The sequence below is a fragment of the Oncorhynchus mykiss genome, chromosome 13 (assembly GCF_057628025.1).
Source record: "Oncorhynchus mykiss isolate SJ-2025 chromosome 13, ASM5762802v1, whole genome shotgun sequence".
NCBI lineage: Eukaryota > Metazoa > Chordata > Actinopteri > Salmoniformes > Salmonidae > Oncorhynchus > Oncorhynchus mykiss.
In genome coordinates, this window is record NC_143034.1 from 4050080 (window position 1) to 4068481 (window position 18402).

The 18402-nt window shown below is 41.6% G+C and overlaps 1 protein-coding gene across 1 annotated transcript in view; it reads left to right on the forward strand.

The window, feature by feature from the left end:
* radil (Ras association and DIL domains) overlaps positions 1-18402 on the forward strand; it is an 86526-nt gene that overhangs the window by 63126 nt on the left and 4998 nt on the right. Inside the window, 2 exon segments of the mRNA XM_090194744.1 lie at positions 10617-10747; positions 17508-17647. Of these exon segments, the coding sequence (XP_090050870.1) occupies positions 10617-10747; positions 17508-17647 (271 nt within the window).

The following is an 18402-nucleotide window of genomic DNA, read 5'->3' on the forward strand; positions in this document are numbered from 1 at the left end:
ATACACAACGGACTAGAAGGTAAAGACTCCTGTTTATATATGGGTCATATACACAACGGACTAGAGGGTAAAGACTCCTGTTTATATATGGGTCATATACACAACGGACTAGAGGGTAAAGACTCCTGTTTATATATGGGTAATATACACAACGGACTAGAGGGTAAAGACTCCTGTTTATATATGGGTCATATACACAACGGACTAGAGGGTAAAGACTCCTGTTTATATATGGGTCATATACACAACGGACTAGAGGGTAAAGACTCCTGTTTATATATGGGTCATATACACAACGGACTAGAGGGTAAAGACTCCTGTTTATATATGGGTAATATACACAACGGACTAGAGGGTAAAGACTCCTGTTTATATATGGGTCATATACACAACGGACTAGAGGGTAAAGACTCCTGTTTATATATGGGTAATATACACAACGGACTAGAGGGTAAAGACTCCTGTTTATATATGGGTAATATACACAACGGACTAGAGGGTAAAGACTCCTGTTTATATATGGGTAATATACACAACGGACTAGAGGGTAAGGACTCCTGTTTATATATGGGTCATATACACAACGGACTAGAGGGTAAAGACTCCTGTTTATATATGGGTCATATACACAACGGACTAGAGGGTAGAGACTCCTGTTTCTATATGGGTAATATACACAACGGACTAGAGGGTAGAGACTCCTGTTTATATATGGGTCATATACACAACGGACTAGAGGGTAAAGACTCCTGTTTATATATGGGTCATATACACAACGGACTAGAGGGTAAAGACTCCTGTTTATATATGGGTCATATACACAACGGACTAGAGGGTAAAGAATCCTGTTTATATATGGGTAATATACACAACGGACTAGAGGGTAGAGACTCCTGTTTATATATGGGTCATATACACAACGGACTAGAGGGTAAAGACTCCTGTTTATATATGGGTCATATACACAACGGACTAGAAGGTAAAGACTCCTGTTTATATATGGGTCATATACACAACGGACTAGAGGGTAAAGACTCCTGTTTATATATGGGTAATATACACAACGGACTAGAGGGTAAAGACTCCTGTTTATATATGGGTAATATACACAACGGACTAGAGGGTAAAGAATCCTGTTTATATATGGGTAATATACACAACGGACTAGAGGGTAGAGACTCCTGTTTATATATGGGTCATATACACAACGGACTAGAGGGTAAAGACTCCTGTTTATATATGGGTCATATACACAACGGACTAGAAGGTAAAGACTCCTGTTTATATATGGGTCATATACACAACGGACTAGAGGGTAAAGACTCATGTTTATATATGGGTAATATACACAACGGACTAGAGGGTAAAGACTCCTGTTTATATATGGGTAATATACACAACGGACTAGAGGGTAAAGACTCCTGTTTATATATGGGTAATATACACAACGGACTAGAGGGTAAAGACTCCTGTTTATATATGGGTCATATACACAACGGACTAGAGGGTAAAGACTCCTGTTTATATATGGGTCATATACACAACGGACTAGAGGGTAAAGACTCCTGTTTATATATGGGTCATATACACAACGGACTAGAGGGTAAAGACTCCTGTTTATATATGGGTAATATACACAACGGACTAGAGGGTAAAGACTCCTGTTTATATATGGGTAATATACACAACGGACTAGAGGGTAAAGACTCCTGTTTATATATGGGTCATATACACAACGGACTAGAGGGTAAAGACTCCTGTTTATATATGGGTAATATACACAACGGACTAGAGGGTAAAGACTCCTGTTTATATATGGGTAATATACACAACGGACTAGAGGGTAAAGACTCCTGTTTATATATGGGTAATATACACAACGGACTAGAGGGTAAAGACTCCTGTTTATATATGGGTAATATACACAACGGACTAGAGGGTAAAGACTCCTGTTTATATATGGGTAATATACACAACGGACTAGAGGGTAGAGACTCCTGTTTATATATGGGTCATATACACAACGGACTAGAGGGTAAAGACTCCTGTTTATATATGGGTCATATACACAACGGACTAGAAGGTAAAGACTCCTGTTTATATATGGGTCATATACACAACGGACTAGAGGGTAAAGACTCCTGTTTATATATGGGTAATATACACAACGGACTAGAGGGTAGAGACTCCTGTTTATATATGGGTCATATACACAACGGACTAGAGGGTAAAGACTCCTGTTTATATATGGGTCATATACACAACGGACTAGAAGGTAAAGACTCCTGTTTATATATGGGTCATATACACAACGGACTAGAGGGTAAAGACTCCTGTTTATATATGGGTAATATACACAACGGACTAGAGGGTAAAGACTCCTGTTTATATATGGGTAATATACACAACGGACTAGAGGGTAAAGAATCCTGTTTATATATGGGTAATATACACAACGGACTAGAGGGTAGAGACTCCTGTTTATATATGGGTCATATACACGACGGACTAGAGGGTAAAGACTCCTGTTTATATATGGGTCATATACACAACGGACTAGAGGGTAAAGACTCCTGTTTATATATGGGTCATATACACAACGGACTAGAGGGTAAAGACTCCTGTTTATATATGGGTAATATACACAACGGACTAGAGGGTAAAGACTCCTGTTTATATATGGGTCATATACACAACGGACTAGAGGGTAAAGACTCCTGTTTATATATGGGTAATATACACAACGGACTAGAGGGTAAAGACTCCTGTTTATATATGGGTAATATACACAACGGACTAGAGGGTAAAGACTCCTGTTTATATATGGGTAATATACACAACGGACTAGAGGGTAAGGACTCCTGTTTATATATGGGTCATATACACAACGGACTAGAGGGTAAAGACTCCTGTTTATATATGGGTCATATACACAACGGACTAGAGGGTAGAGACTCCTGTTTCTATATGGGTAATATACACAACGGACTAGAGGGTAGAGACTCCTGTTTATATATGGGTCATATACACAACGGACTAGAGGGTAAAGACTCCTGTTTATATATGGGTCATATACACAACGGACTAGAGGGTAAAGACTCCTGTTTATATATGGGTCATATACACAACGGACTAGAGGGTAAAGAATCCTGTTTATATATGGGTAATATACACAACGGACTAGAGGGTAGAGACTCCTGTTTATATATGGGTCATATACACAACGGACTAGAGGGTAAAGACTCCTGTTTATATATGGGTCATATACACAACGGACTAGAAGGTAAAGACTCCTGTTTATATATGGGTCATATACACAACGGACTAGAGGGTAAAGACTCCTGTTTATATATGGGTAATATACACAACGGACTAGAGGGTAAAGACTCCTGTTTATATATGGGTAATATACACAACGGACTAGAGGGTAAAGAATCCTGTTTATATATGGGTAATATACACAACGGACTAGAGGGTAGAGACTCCTGTTTATATATGGGTCATATACACAACGGACTAGAGGGTAAAGACTCCTGTTTATATATGGGTCATATACACAACGGACTAGAAGGTAAAGACTCCTGTTTATATATGGGTCATATACACAACGGACTAGAGGGTAAAGACTCATGTTTATATATGGGTAATATACACAACGGACTAGAGGGTAAAGACTCCTGTTTATATATGGGTAATATACACAACGGACTAGAGGGTAAAGACTCCTGTTTATATATGGGTAATATACACAACGGACTAGAGGGTAAAGACTCCTGTTTATATATGGGTCATATACACAACGGACTAGAGGGTAAAGACTCCTGTTTATATATGGGTCATATACACAACGGACTAGAGGGTAAAGACTCCTGTTTATATATGGGTCATATACACAACGGACTAGAGGGTAAAGACTCCTGTTTATATATGGGTAATATACACAACGGACTAGAGGGTAAAGACTCCTGTTTATATATGGGTAATATACACAACGGACTAGAGGGTAAAGACTCCTGTTTATATATGGGTCATATACACAACGGACTAGAGGGTAAAGACTCCTGTTTATATATGGGTAATATACACAACGGACTAGAGGGTAAAGACTCCTGTTTATATATGGGTAATATACACAACGGACTAGAGGGTAAAGACTCCTGTTTATATATGGGTAATATACACAACGGACTAGAGGGTAAAGACTCCTGTTTATATATGGGTAATATACACAACGGACTAGAGGGTAAAGACTCCTGTTTATATATGGGTAATATACACAACGGACTAGAGGGTAGAGACTCCTGTTTATATATGGGTCATATACACAACGGACTAGAGGGTAAAGACTCCTGTTTATATATGGGTCATATACACAACGGACTAGAAGGTAAAGACTCCTGTTTATATATGGGTCATATACACAACGGACTAGAGGGTAAAGACTCCTGTTTATATATGGGTAATATACACAACGGACTAGAGGGTAGAGACTCCTGTTTATATATGGGTCATATACACAACGGACTAGAGGGTAAAGACTCCTGTTTATATATGGGTCATATACACAACGGACTAGAAGGTAAAGACTCCTGTTTATATATGGGTCATATACACAACGGACTAGAGGGTAAAGACTCCTGTTTATATATGGGTAATATACACAACGGACTAGAGGGTAAAGACTCCTGTTTATATATGGGTAATATACACAACGGACTAGAGGGTAAAGAATCCTGTTTATATATGGGTAATATACACAACGGACTAGAGGGTAGAGACTCCTGTTTATATATGGGTCATATACACGACGGACTAGAGGGTAAAGACTCCTGTTTATATATGGGTCATATACACAACGGACTAGAAGGTAAAGACTCCTGTTTATATATGGGTCATATACACAACGGACTAGAGGGTAAAGACTCCTGTTTATATATGGGTAATATACACAACGGACTAGAGGGTAAAGACTCCTGTTTATATATGGGTAATATACACAACGGACTAGAGGGTAAAGACTCCTGTTTATATATGGGTAATATACACAACGGACTAGAGGGTAAAGACTCCTGTTTATATATGGGTCATATACACAACGGACTAGAGGGTAAAGACTCCTGTTTATATATGGGTCATATACACAACGGACTAGAGGGTAAAGACTCCTGTTTATATATGGGTCATATACACAACGGACTAGAGGGTAAAGACTCCTGTTTATATATGGGTAATATACACAACGGACTAGAGGGTAAAGACTCCTGTTTATATATGGGTAATATACACAACGGACTAGAGGGTAAAGACTCCTGTTTATATATGGGTCATATACACAACGGACTAGAGGGTAAAGACTCCTGTTTATATATGGGTAATATACACAACGGACTAGAGGGTAAAGACTCCTGTTTATATATGGGTAATATACACAACGGACTAGAGGGTAAAGACTCCTGTTTATATATGGGTAATATACACAACGGACTAGAGGGTAAAGACTCCTGTTTATATATGGGTAATATACACAACGGACTAGAGGGTAAAGACTCCTGTTTATATATGGGTAATATACACAACGGACTAGAGGGTAGAGACTCCTGTTTATATATGGGTCATATACACAACGGACTAGAGGGTAAAGACTCCTGTTTATATATGGGTCATATACACAACGGACTAGAAGGTAAAGACTCCTGTTTATATATGGGTCATATACACAACGGACTAGAGGGTAAAGACTCCTGTTTATATATGGGTCATATACACAACGGACTAGAGGGTAAAGACTCCTGTTTATATATGGGTAATATACACAACGGACTAGAGGGTAAAGAATCCTGTTTATATATGGGTAATATACACAACGGACTAGAGGGTAAAGACTCCTGTTTATATATGGGTAATATACACAACGGACTAGAGGGTAAGGACTCCTGTTTATATATGGGTCATATACACAACGGACTAGAGGGTAAAGACTCCTGTTTATATATGGGTCATATACACAACGGACTAGAGGGTAGAGACTCCTGTTTCTATATGGGTAATATACACAACGGACTAGAGGGTAGAGACTCCTGTTTATATATGGGTCATATACACAACGGACTAGAGGGTAAAGACTCCTGTTTATATATGGGTAATATACACAACGGAGTAGAGGGTAAAGACTCCTGTTTATATATGGTTAATATATATGATATGATATGGCCAGGGGTGCAGCCTTGGGTGGGCCTGGGAGGGTATAGGCCCACCCACTGAGGAGCCAGGCCTAGCCAAGCAGAAAGAGTTTTTCCCCACAAAATAACTTTATTACAGACAAAACTACTCCTCAGTTTCATCAGCTGTCTGGGTGGCTGGTTTAAGACGATACTACAGGTATAGAAGCCTGATGTGGAGGTCCTGGGCTGGCCTGGTTACACGTGGTCTGCGGTTGTGAGGCCGGTTGGACTTATTGCCAAATTCTCTACAACTACGCTGGAAGCAGCTTATGGTAGAGAAATGAACAACAGATCTGGTGGACATTCCTGCAGTCAGCATGCCAATTGCACGCTCCCTCAGAACTTGAGACATCGGTAGAATTGTGTGACAAAACTGCACATTTTAGAGTGGCCTTTTTATTGCCCCCAGCACAAGGTGCACCTGCGTAATGATCATGCTGTTTAATCAGCTTCTTGATATGCCACACCTGTCAGGTGGATGGACTATCTTGGCAAATGAGAAATGCTCACTGACAAGGATGTCAACAAATGTGTTTACAAAATTTGAGAGAAATAAGCTTTTTTTTTGTGCGTATGGAACATTGATGGGATCTTTTATTTCAGCTCATGAAACATGGGAACATTTTACATTTTACATTTTTTGTCCTGTATTAATATGCCATTTATCCAAAGCGACATAATTATGCGTGCATACATGTTACTTATGGGTGGTCCTGGGTATCGAACCCACTACCCCGGGCGTTACACGCACCATGAATGACCAACTTAGCTACGAAGGACCACAAAGTCTCCTGACTTGAACCCCATTGAGAACCCGTGGTTTGAATTGAAGAGGATAGTCGATAAGTGCAGACCGACAGATATCAAGGATCTGGGTGGAGTCTGTATGGAGGAACGGTCTAAGATCCCTCCCAGTGTGTTCTAGAACTCGTCAAACATCTGGTAGGATTCTGTATGGAGGAACGGTCTAAGATCCCTCCCAGTGTGTTCTAGAATTCATCAAACATCTGGTAGGATTCTGTATGGTCTAAGATCCCTCCCAGTGTGTTCTAGAATTCACCAAACATCTGGTAGGATTCTGTATGGAGGAATGGTCTAAGATCCCTCCCAGTGTGTTCTAGAACTCGTAAAACATCTGGTAGGATTCTGTATGGTCTAAGATCCCTCCCAGTGTGTTCTAGAACTCATAAAACATCTGGTAGGATTCTGTATGGAGGAATGGTCTGAGATCCCTCCCAGTGTGTTCTAGAACTCATAAAACATCTGGTAGGATTCTGTATGGTCTAAGATCCCTCCCAGTGTGTTCTAGAACTCGTAAAACATCTGGTAGGATTCTGTGTGGAGGAACGGTCTGAGATCCCTCCCAGTGTGTTCTAGAACTCATAAAACATCTGGTAGGATTCTGTATGGAGGAATGGTCTAAGATCCCTCCCAGTGTGTTCTAGAACTCATAAAACATCTGGTAGGATTCTGTATGGAGGAATGGTCTAAGATCCCTCCCAGTGTGTTCTAGAACTCATAAAACATCTGGTAGGATTCTGTATGGAGGAATGGTCTAAGATCCCTCCCAGTGTGTTCTAGAACTCATAAAACATCTGGTAGGATTCTGTATGGAGGAACGGTCTAAGATCCCTCCCAGTGTGTTCTAGAACTCATAAAACATCTGGTAGGATTCTGTATGGAGGAATGGTCTAAGATCCCTCCCAGTGTGTTCTGAACTCATAAAACATCTGGTAGGATTCTGTATGGAGGAATGGTCTAAGATCCCTCCCAGTGTGTTCTAGAACTCATAAAACATCTGGTAGGATTCTGTATGGAGGAATGGTCTAAGATCCCTCCCAGTGTGTTCTAGAACTCATAAAACATCTGGTAGGATTCTGTATGGAGGAATGGTCTAAGATCCCTCCCAGTGTGTTCTAGAACTCATAAAACATCTGGTAGGATTCTGTATGGAGGAACGGTCTAAGATCCCTCCCAGTGTGTTCTAGAACTCGTAAAACATCTGGTAGGATTCTGTATGGAGGAATGGTCTAAGATCCCTCCCAGTGTGTTCTAGAACTCATAAAACATCTGGTAGGATTCTGTATGGAGGAACGGTCTAAGATCCCTCCCAGTGTGTTCTAGAACTCATCAAACATCTGGTAGGATTCTGTCTGGAGGAACGGTCTAAGATCCCAGTGTTCTCCAATCTCATAAAACACTTTAGAAAAAGGCTGTGTCATTATCCTGGCAAGCAGAGGGTGCCAGAGTATTGAAAACAGGGGTGCCGATAATATTTCCCCTATGTTTCTATTATACTAATCAGGGGTGCCGATAATATTTCCCCTATGTTTCTATTCTACTAATCAGGGGTGCCGATAATATTTCCCCTATGTTTCTATTATACTAATCAGGGGTGCCGATAATATTTCCCCTATGTTTCTATTATACTAATCAGGGGTGCCGATAATATTTCCCCTATGTTTCTATTATACTAATCAGGGGTGCCGATAATATTTCCCCTATGTTTCTATTATACTAATCAGGGGTGCCGATAATATTTCCCCTATGTTTCTATTATACTAATCAGGGGTGCCGATAATATTTCCCCTATGTTTCTATTATACTAATCAGGGGTGCCGATAATATTTCCCCTATCTTTCTATTATACTAATCTTTATCAAGGGTGCCAATAATTATGGACCTGACTGACATATTTACAGCGATATAGTTTTTTACAGAATGTAACATATACATTTATAAATAAAATGAGCAATGGACTTGAGGATATAACCTCCTGTACAGGCAACATATCAGGAAATATAATACCTTTTGACTTTTAATCTATATGAAATACACCGTAACATGAGATCTGACTGGCAATGTAACTGAGAGGACTGCTGTTGTTCCCTGATAAAACTCTGCATGTCTCCCCCTGGTGGCCAGTGGTCAGTACTGCTGTTGTTCCCTGATGAACTCTGCATGTCTCCCCCTGGTGGCCAGTGGTCAGTACTGCTGTTGTTCCCTGATAAAACTCTGCATGTCTCCCCCTGGTGGCCAGTGGTCAGTACTGCTGTTGTTCCCTGATGAACTCTGCATGTCTCCCCCTGGTGGCCAGTGGTCAGTACTGCTGTTGTTCCCTGATGAACTCTGCATGTCTCCCCCTGGTGGCCAGTGGTCAGTACTGCTGTTGTTCCCTGATGAACTCTGCATGTCTCCCCCTGGTGGCCAGTGGTCAGTACTGCTGTTATTCCCTGATAAACTCTGCATGTCGCCCCCTGGTGACCAGTGTTCAGTACTGCATGTCTCCCCCTGGTGACCAGTGTTCAGTACTGCATGTCTCCCCCTGGTGACCAGTGTTCAGTACTGCATGTCTCCCCCTGGTGACCAGTGTTCAGTACTGCATGTCTCCCCCTGGTGACCAGTGTTCAGTACTGCATGTCTCCCCCTGGTGACCAGTGTTCAGTACTGCATGTCTCCCCCAGGTGACAGTGTTCAGTACTGCATGTCTCCCCCTGGTGGCCAGTGGTCAGTACTACATGTCTCCCCCTGGTGACCAGTGTTCAGTACTGCATGGTGACCAGTGTTCAGTACTGCATGTCTCCCCCTGGTGACCAGTGTTCAGTACTGCATGGTGACCAGTGTTCTGTACTGCATGTCTCCCCCTGGTGACCAGTGTTCAGTACTACATGTCTCCCCCTGGTGACCAGTGTTCAGTACTGCATGTCTCCCCCTGGTGACCAGTGTTCAGTACTGAATGTCTCCCCCTGGTGACCAGTGGTCAGTACTGCATGTCTCCCCCTGGTGACCAGTGTTCAGTACTGCATGTCTCCCCCTGGTGACCAGTGTTCAGTACTGCATGTCTCCCCCTGGTGGCCAGTGTTCAGTACTGCATGTCTCCCCCTGGTGGCCAGTGTTCAGTACTGCATGTCTTTTTCACAGTGTTGTAATTTAGCAGACACTAATCCAGAGGAATTTTACAGGAGCAATCAGGGTTAAGTGCCTTGCTCAAGATTTTGCACCTGGTCGGCTCAGGGATTTAGAACCAGCGACCTTTCGGTTACCGGGCCAACGCTCTTAACCGCCAGGCTACCTGCCGCCCCGTAGTCTGAGCTGTCTGCTGTTTAGTCGTTCACTGTGTGTGTTAGTTGTTCTGTGTGTGTGGGACTGCCTTGTGTGGGACTGCCAGGTGGGACTGCCAGGTGTGTTAGTTGTTCTGTGTGTGTGGGACTGCCTTGTAGCTGTGTGTCAGTTGTTCTGTGTTATGTGTGGATAGCTGTAGTGTGTATGTCTAGCTCTAGTGTGTGTGTATATAGCTGTAGTGTGTGTATATAGCTGTAGTGTGTGTATATAGCTGTAGTGTGGGTCTAGCTGTAGTGTGTGTGTGTCTAGCTGTAGTGTGTGTCCTCTCTACAGGTAGTTTATGTGAGTTCCCCTTCCCCGTGCCTCCCGAGGCCCTGCTACCTGATGATGAGTGTTGTCTGGTGTTTGTAGTGGAGCTGAACAAGGGACCCTACGGACTGGGCATGGGACTCATAGACGGACTGGTGAGTAAAAGCAACTCAAATGGGATTTTTCCACATGTAAACAACAGGTGTAGACTAACACATGCAAACAACAGGTGTAGACTAACACATGTAAACAACAGGTGTAGACTAACACATGCTTTATAAACAACAGGTGTAGACTAACACATGTAAACAACAGGTGTAGACTAACACATGTAAACAACAGGTGTAGACTAACACATGTAAACAACAGGTGTAGACTAACACATGTAAACAACAGGTGTAGACTAACACATGTAAACAACAGGTGTAGACTAACACATGCTTTATAAACAACAGGTGTAGACTAACACATGTAAACAACAGGTGTAGACTAACACATGTAAACAAGGAATAGATACACAGTGAATAACGAACAACAATAACTGTTATATGCAGGAAGTACCAGGTAATAACATGGCTATATACAGGAAGTACCAGGTAATAACATGGCTATATACAGGAAGTACCAGGTAATAACATGGCTATATACAGGAAGTACCAGGTAATAACATGGCTATATACAGGAAGTACCAGGTAATAACATGGCTATATACAGGAAGTACCAGGTAATAACATGGCTATATACAGGAAGTACCAGGTAATAACATGGCTATATACAGATACTAGGCAATAACATGGCTATATACAGGGAGTACCAGGTAATAACATGGCTATATACAGGAAGTACCAGGTAATAACATGGCTATATACAGGGAGTACCAGGTAATAACATGGCTATATACAGGAAGTACCAGGTAATAACATGGCTATATACAGGAAGTACCAGGTAATAACATGGCTATATACAGGAAGTACCAGGTAATAACATGGCTATATACAGATACTAGGCAATAACATGGCTATATACAGGGAGTACCAGGTAATAACATGGCTATATACAGGAAGTACCAGGTAATAACATGGCTATATACAGGAAGTACCAGGTAATAACATGGCTATATACAGGAAGTACCAGGTAATAACATGGCTATATACAGGAAGTACCAGGTAATAACATGGCTATATACAGGAAGTACCAGGTAATAACATGGCTATATACAGGAAGTACCAGGTAATAACATGGCTATATACAGGAAGTACCAGGTAATAACATGGCTATATACAGGAAGTACCAGGTAATAACATGGCTATATACAGGAAGTACCAGGTAATAACATGGCTATATACAGATACTAGGCAATAACATGGCTATATACAGGGAGTACCAGGTAATAACATGGCTATATACAGGAAGTACCAGGTAATAACATGGCTATATACAGATACTAGGCAATAACATGGCTATATACAGGGAGTACCAGGTAATAACATGGCTATATACAGGGAGTACCAGGTAATAACATGGCTATATACAGGGAGTACCAGGTAATAACATGGCTATATACAGGGAGTACCAGGTAATAACATGGCTATATACAGGGAGTACCAGGTAATAACATGGCTATATACAGGAAGTACCAGGTAATAACATGGCTATATACAGGAAGTACCAGGTAATAACATGGCTATATACAGATACTAGGCAATAACATGGCTATATACAGGGAGTACCAGGTAATAACATGGCTATATACAGGAAGTACCAGGTAATAACATGGCTATATACAGATACTAGGCAATAACATGGCTATATACAGGGAGTACCAGGTAATAACATGGCTATATACAGGGAGTACCAGGTAATAACATGGCTATATACAGGGAGTACCAGGTAATAACATGGCTATATACAGGGAGTACCAGGTAATAACATGGCTATGTACAGGGAGTACCAGGTAATAACATGGCTATATACAGGGAGTACCAGGTAATAACATGGCTATATACAGGAAGTACCAGGTAATAACATTAGAGATCACTCACAACGTTTCTTAACATTAGAGCCACTCACAACGTTTCTTAACATTAGAGCCACTCACAACATTTCTTAACATTAGAGATCACTCACAACGTTTCTTAACATTAGAAATCACTCACAACGTTTCTTAACATTAGAAATCACTGACAACGTTTCTTAACATTAGAAATCACTCACAACGTTTCTTAACATTAGAAATCACTCACAACGTTTCTTAACATTAGAGATCACTCACAACGTTTCTTAACATTAGAAATCACTCACAACATGTCTTAACATTAGAGATCACTCACAACGTTTCTTAACATTAGAGATCACTCACAACGTTTCTTAACATTAGAAATCACTCACAACGTGTCTTAACATTAGAAATCACTCACAACATGTCTTAACATTAGAGACCACTCACAACGTTTCTTAACATTAGAGATCACTCACAACGTTTCTTAACATTAGAGATCACTCACAACGTTTCTTAACATTAGAGATCACTCACAACGTTTCTTAACATTAGAGATCACTCACAACGTTTCTTAACATTAGAGATCACTCACAACATGTCTTAACATTAGAGATCACTCACAACGTTTCTTAACATTAGAGACCACTCACAACGTTTCTTAACATTAGAGATCACTCACAACGTTTCTTAACATTAGAGACCACTCACTACGTTTCTTAACATTAGAGATCACTCACAACGTTTCTTAACATTAGAGACCACTCACAACGTTTCTTAACATTAGAGACCACTCACAACGTTTCTTAACATTAGAGATCACTCACAACGTTTCTTAACATTAGAGATCACTCACAACGTTTCTTAACATTAGAGATCACTCACAACGGAGGTGTATATACATTGAGGCCAGGATTCAATCTGATCTCACTCTGTAAATGAAGGTTAAATCAAATGTAAAAGTCTGCCACGCACTTTTTAAAGGTAATGTTCGGAGTTAAATCAGACCATATTCAAAGTAAATGCTGCGTATGTTGACACAATGGGAAATTACCTTTAAATGCTGCGTATGACGACACAATGGGAAATTACCTTTAAATGCTGCGTATGACGACACAATGGGACATTACCTTTAAATGCTGCGTATGACGACACAATGGGAAATTACCTTTAAATGCTGCGTATGACGACACAATGGGGAATTACCTTTAAATGCTGCGTATGACGACACAATGGGACATTACCTTTAAATGCTGCGTATGACAGCACAATGGGAAATTACCTTTAAATGCTGCGTATGACGACACAATGGGAAATTACCTTTAAATGCTGCGTATGACGACACAATGGGAAATGACCTTTAAATGACGACACAATGGGGAATTACCTTTAAATGCTGGGTATGACGACACAATGGGAAATTACCTTTAAATGCTGCGTATGACGACACAATGGGAAATTACCTTTAAATGCTGCGTATGACAGCACAATGGGGAATTACCTTTAAATGCTGCGTATGACGACACAATGGGGAATTACCTTTAAATGCTGCGTATGACAGCACAATGGGAAATTACCTTTAAATGTCGACACAATGGGGAATTACCTTTAAATGCTGCGTATGACAGCACAATGGGAAATTACCTTTAAATGTCGACACAATGGGGAATTACCTTTAAATGCTGCGTATGACAGCACAATGGGAAATTACCTTTAAATGCTGCGTATGACGACACAATGGGACATTACCTTTAAATGCTGCGTATGACGACACAATGGGAAATTACCTTTAAATGCTGCGTATGACGACACAATGGGAAATGACCTTTAAATGACGACACAATGGGGAATTACCTTTAAATGCTGCGTATGACGACACAATGGGGAATTACCTTTAAATGCTGCGTATGACGACACAATGGGGAATTACCTTTAAATGCTGCGTATGACGACACAATGGGACATTACCTTTAAATGACGACACAATGGGGAATTACCTTTAAATGCTGCGTATGACGACACAATGGGGAATTACCTTTAAATGCTGCGTATGACGACACAATGGGAAATTACCTTTAAATGCTGCGTATGACGACACAATGGGAAATTACCTTTAAATGCTGCGTATGACGACACAATGGGACATTACCTTTAAATGCTGCGTATGACGACACAATGGGGAATTACCTTTAAATGCTGCGTATGACGACACAATGGGGAATTACCTTTAAATGCTGCGTATGACGACACAATGGGGAATTACCTTTAAATGCTGCGTATGACGACACAATGGGACATTACCTTTAAATGCTACGTATGACGACACAATGGGAAATTACCTTTAAATGCTGCGTATGACGACACAATGGGAAATTACCTTTAAATGCTGCGTATGACGACACAATGGGACATTACCTTTAAATGCTGCGTATGACGACACAATGGGACATTACCTTTAAATGCTGCGTATGACGACACAATGGGGAATTACCTTTAAATGCTGACACAATGGGGAATTACCTTTAAATGCTGCGTATGACGACACAATGGGAAATTACCTTTAAATGCTGCGTATGACGACACAATGGGGAATTACCTTTAAATGCTGCGTATGACAGCACAATGGGACATTACCTTTAAATGCTGCGTATGACGACACAATGGGGAATTACCTTTAAATGCTGCGTATGACGACACAATGGGACATTACCTTTAAATGCTGGGTATGACGACACAATGGGAAATGACCTTTAAATGACGACACAATGGGGAATTACCTTTAAATGCTGCGTATGACGACACAATGGGGAATTACCTTTAAATGCTGCGTATGACGACACAATGGGACATTACCTTTAAATGCTGCGTATGACGACACAATGGGGAATTACCTTTAAATGCTGCGTATGACGACACAATGGGACATTACCTTTAAATGCTGCGTATGACGACACAATGGGAAATGACCTTTAAATGACGACACAATGGGGAATTACCTTTAAATGCTGCGTATGACGACACAATGGGGAATTACCTTTAAATGCTGCGTATGACGACACAATGGGGAATTACCTTTAAATGCTGCGTATGACGACACAATGGGACATTACCTTTAAATGACGACACAATGGGGAATTACCTTTAAATGCTGCGTATGACGACACAATGGGGAATTACCTTTAAATGCTGCGTATGACGACACAATGGGAAATTACCTTTAAATGCTGCGTATGACGACACAATGGGAAATTACCTTTAAATGCTGCGTATGACGACACAATGGGACATTACCTTTAAATGCTGCGTATGACGACACAATGGGGAATTACCTTTAAATGCTGCGTATGACGACACAATGGGGAATTACCTTTAAATGCTGCGTATGACGACACAATGGGGAATTACCTTTAAATGCTGCGTATGACGACACAATGGGACATTACCTTTAAATGCTACGTATGACGACACAATGGGAAATTACCTTTAAATGCTGCGTATGACGACACAATGGGAAATTACCTTTAAATGCTGCGTATGACGACACAATGGGACATTACCTTTAAATGCTGCGTATGACGACACAATGGGACATTACCTTTAAATGCTGCGTATGACGACACAATGGGGAATTACCTTTAAATGCTGACACAATGGGGAATTACCTTTAAATGCTGCGTATGACGACACAATGGGAAATTACCTTTAAATGCTGCGTATGACGACACAATGGGGAATTACCTTTAAATGCTGCGTATGACAGCACAATGGGACATTACCTTTAAATGCTGGGTATGACGACACAATGGGGAATTACCTTTAAATGCTGCGTATGACGACACAATGGGACATTACCTTTAAATGCTGGGTATGACGACACAATGGGAAATGACCTTTAAATGACGACACAATGGGGAATTACCTTTAAATGCTGCGTATGACGACACAATGGGGAATTACCTTTAAATGCTGCGTATGACGACACAATGGGACATTACCTTTAAATGCTGCGTATGACGACACAATGGGGAATTACCTTTAAATGCTGCGTATGACGACACAATGGGACATTACCTTTAAATGCTGCGTATGACGACACAATGGGAAATTACCTTTAAATGCTGCGTATGACGACACAATGGGAAATTACCTTTAAATGCTGCGTATGTTGACACAATGGGACATTACCTTTAAATGCTGCGTATGACGACACAATGGGGAATTACCTTTAAATGCTGCGTATGACAGCACAATGGGGAATTACCTTTAAATGCTGCGTATGACGACACAATGGGACATTACCTTTAAATGCTGCGTATGACGACACAATGGGACATTACCTTTAAATGCTGCGTATGACGACACAATGGGGAATTACCTTTAAATGCTGCGTATGACGACACAATGGGAAATTACCTTTAAATGCTGCGTTTGACGACACAATGGGAAATTACCTTTAAAAGACGACACAATGGGACATTACCTTTAAATGCTGCGTATGACGACACAATGGGGAATTACCTTTAAATGCTGCGTATGTCAGCACAATGGGAAATTACCTTTAAATGCTGCGTATGACGACACAATGGGAAATCACCTTTAAATGCTGCGTATGACGACACAATGGGAAATTACCTTTAAATGCTGCGTATGACGACACAATGGGAAATTACCTTTAAATGCTGCGTATGACGACACAATGGGAAATTACCTTTAAATGACGACACAATGGGAAATTACCTTTAAATGCTGCGTATGTCTAAATCCACCATCCCATTGAATCCCGGCCTTATACACTCATTTACACACACACACACACACAAACACACTTATTCAAAGACCAAATGTACACCCGGCGATAGTGTTTGGCTGAACATAGCTGGTGGTAACATTTAAACGGCTAAACTTCTCTCCTCCTCCAGCACACGCCTCTGAATGCTCCAGGGATCTATATCAGAACTCTGATACCAGACGGTCCGGCGGAGTCTGACGGGAGGCTGAGGATTGGAGACCGGATACTAGCGGTTAACGGGACCAGCCTGATAGGAGCAGACTACCAGAGGTGAGGATACTAGCGGTTAACGGGACCAGCCTGATAGGAGCAGACTACCAGAGGTGAGGATACTAGCGGTTAACGGGACCAGCCTGATAGGAGCAGACTACCAGAGGTGAGGATACTAGAGGGACGAGCCTGATGGGAGCAGACTACCAGAGGTGAGGATACTAGGGGGACCAGCCTGATAGGAGCAGACTACCAGAGGTGAGGATACTAGGGGGACCAGCCTGATAGGAGCAGACTACCAGAGGTGAGGATACTAGGGGGACCATCCTGATAGGAGCAGACTACCAGAGGTGAGGATACTAGGGGGACCAGCCTAATGGGAGCAGACTACCAGAGGTGAGGATACTAGCGGGACCAGCCTGATGGGAGCAGACTACCAGAGGTGAGGATACTAGCGGTTAACGGGACCAGCCTGATGGGAGCAGACTACCAGAGGTGAGGGATACTAGGGGGACCAGCCTGATAGCAGTAGACTACCAGAGGTGAGGATACTAGCGGTTAACGGGACCAGCCTGATAGGAGCAGACTACCAGAGGTGAGGATACTAGGGGGACCAGCCTGATAGGAGCAGACTACCAGAGGTGAGGATAGTAGCGGTTAACGGGACCAGCCTGATGGGAGCAGACTACCAGAGGTGAGGATACTAGCGGTTGACGGGACCAGCCTGATGGGAGCAGACTACCAGAGGTGAGGATACTAGGAGGACCAGCCTGATAGGAGCAGACTACCAGAGGTGAGGATACTAGTGGTTAACA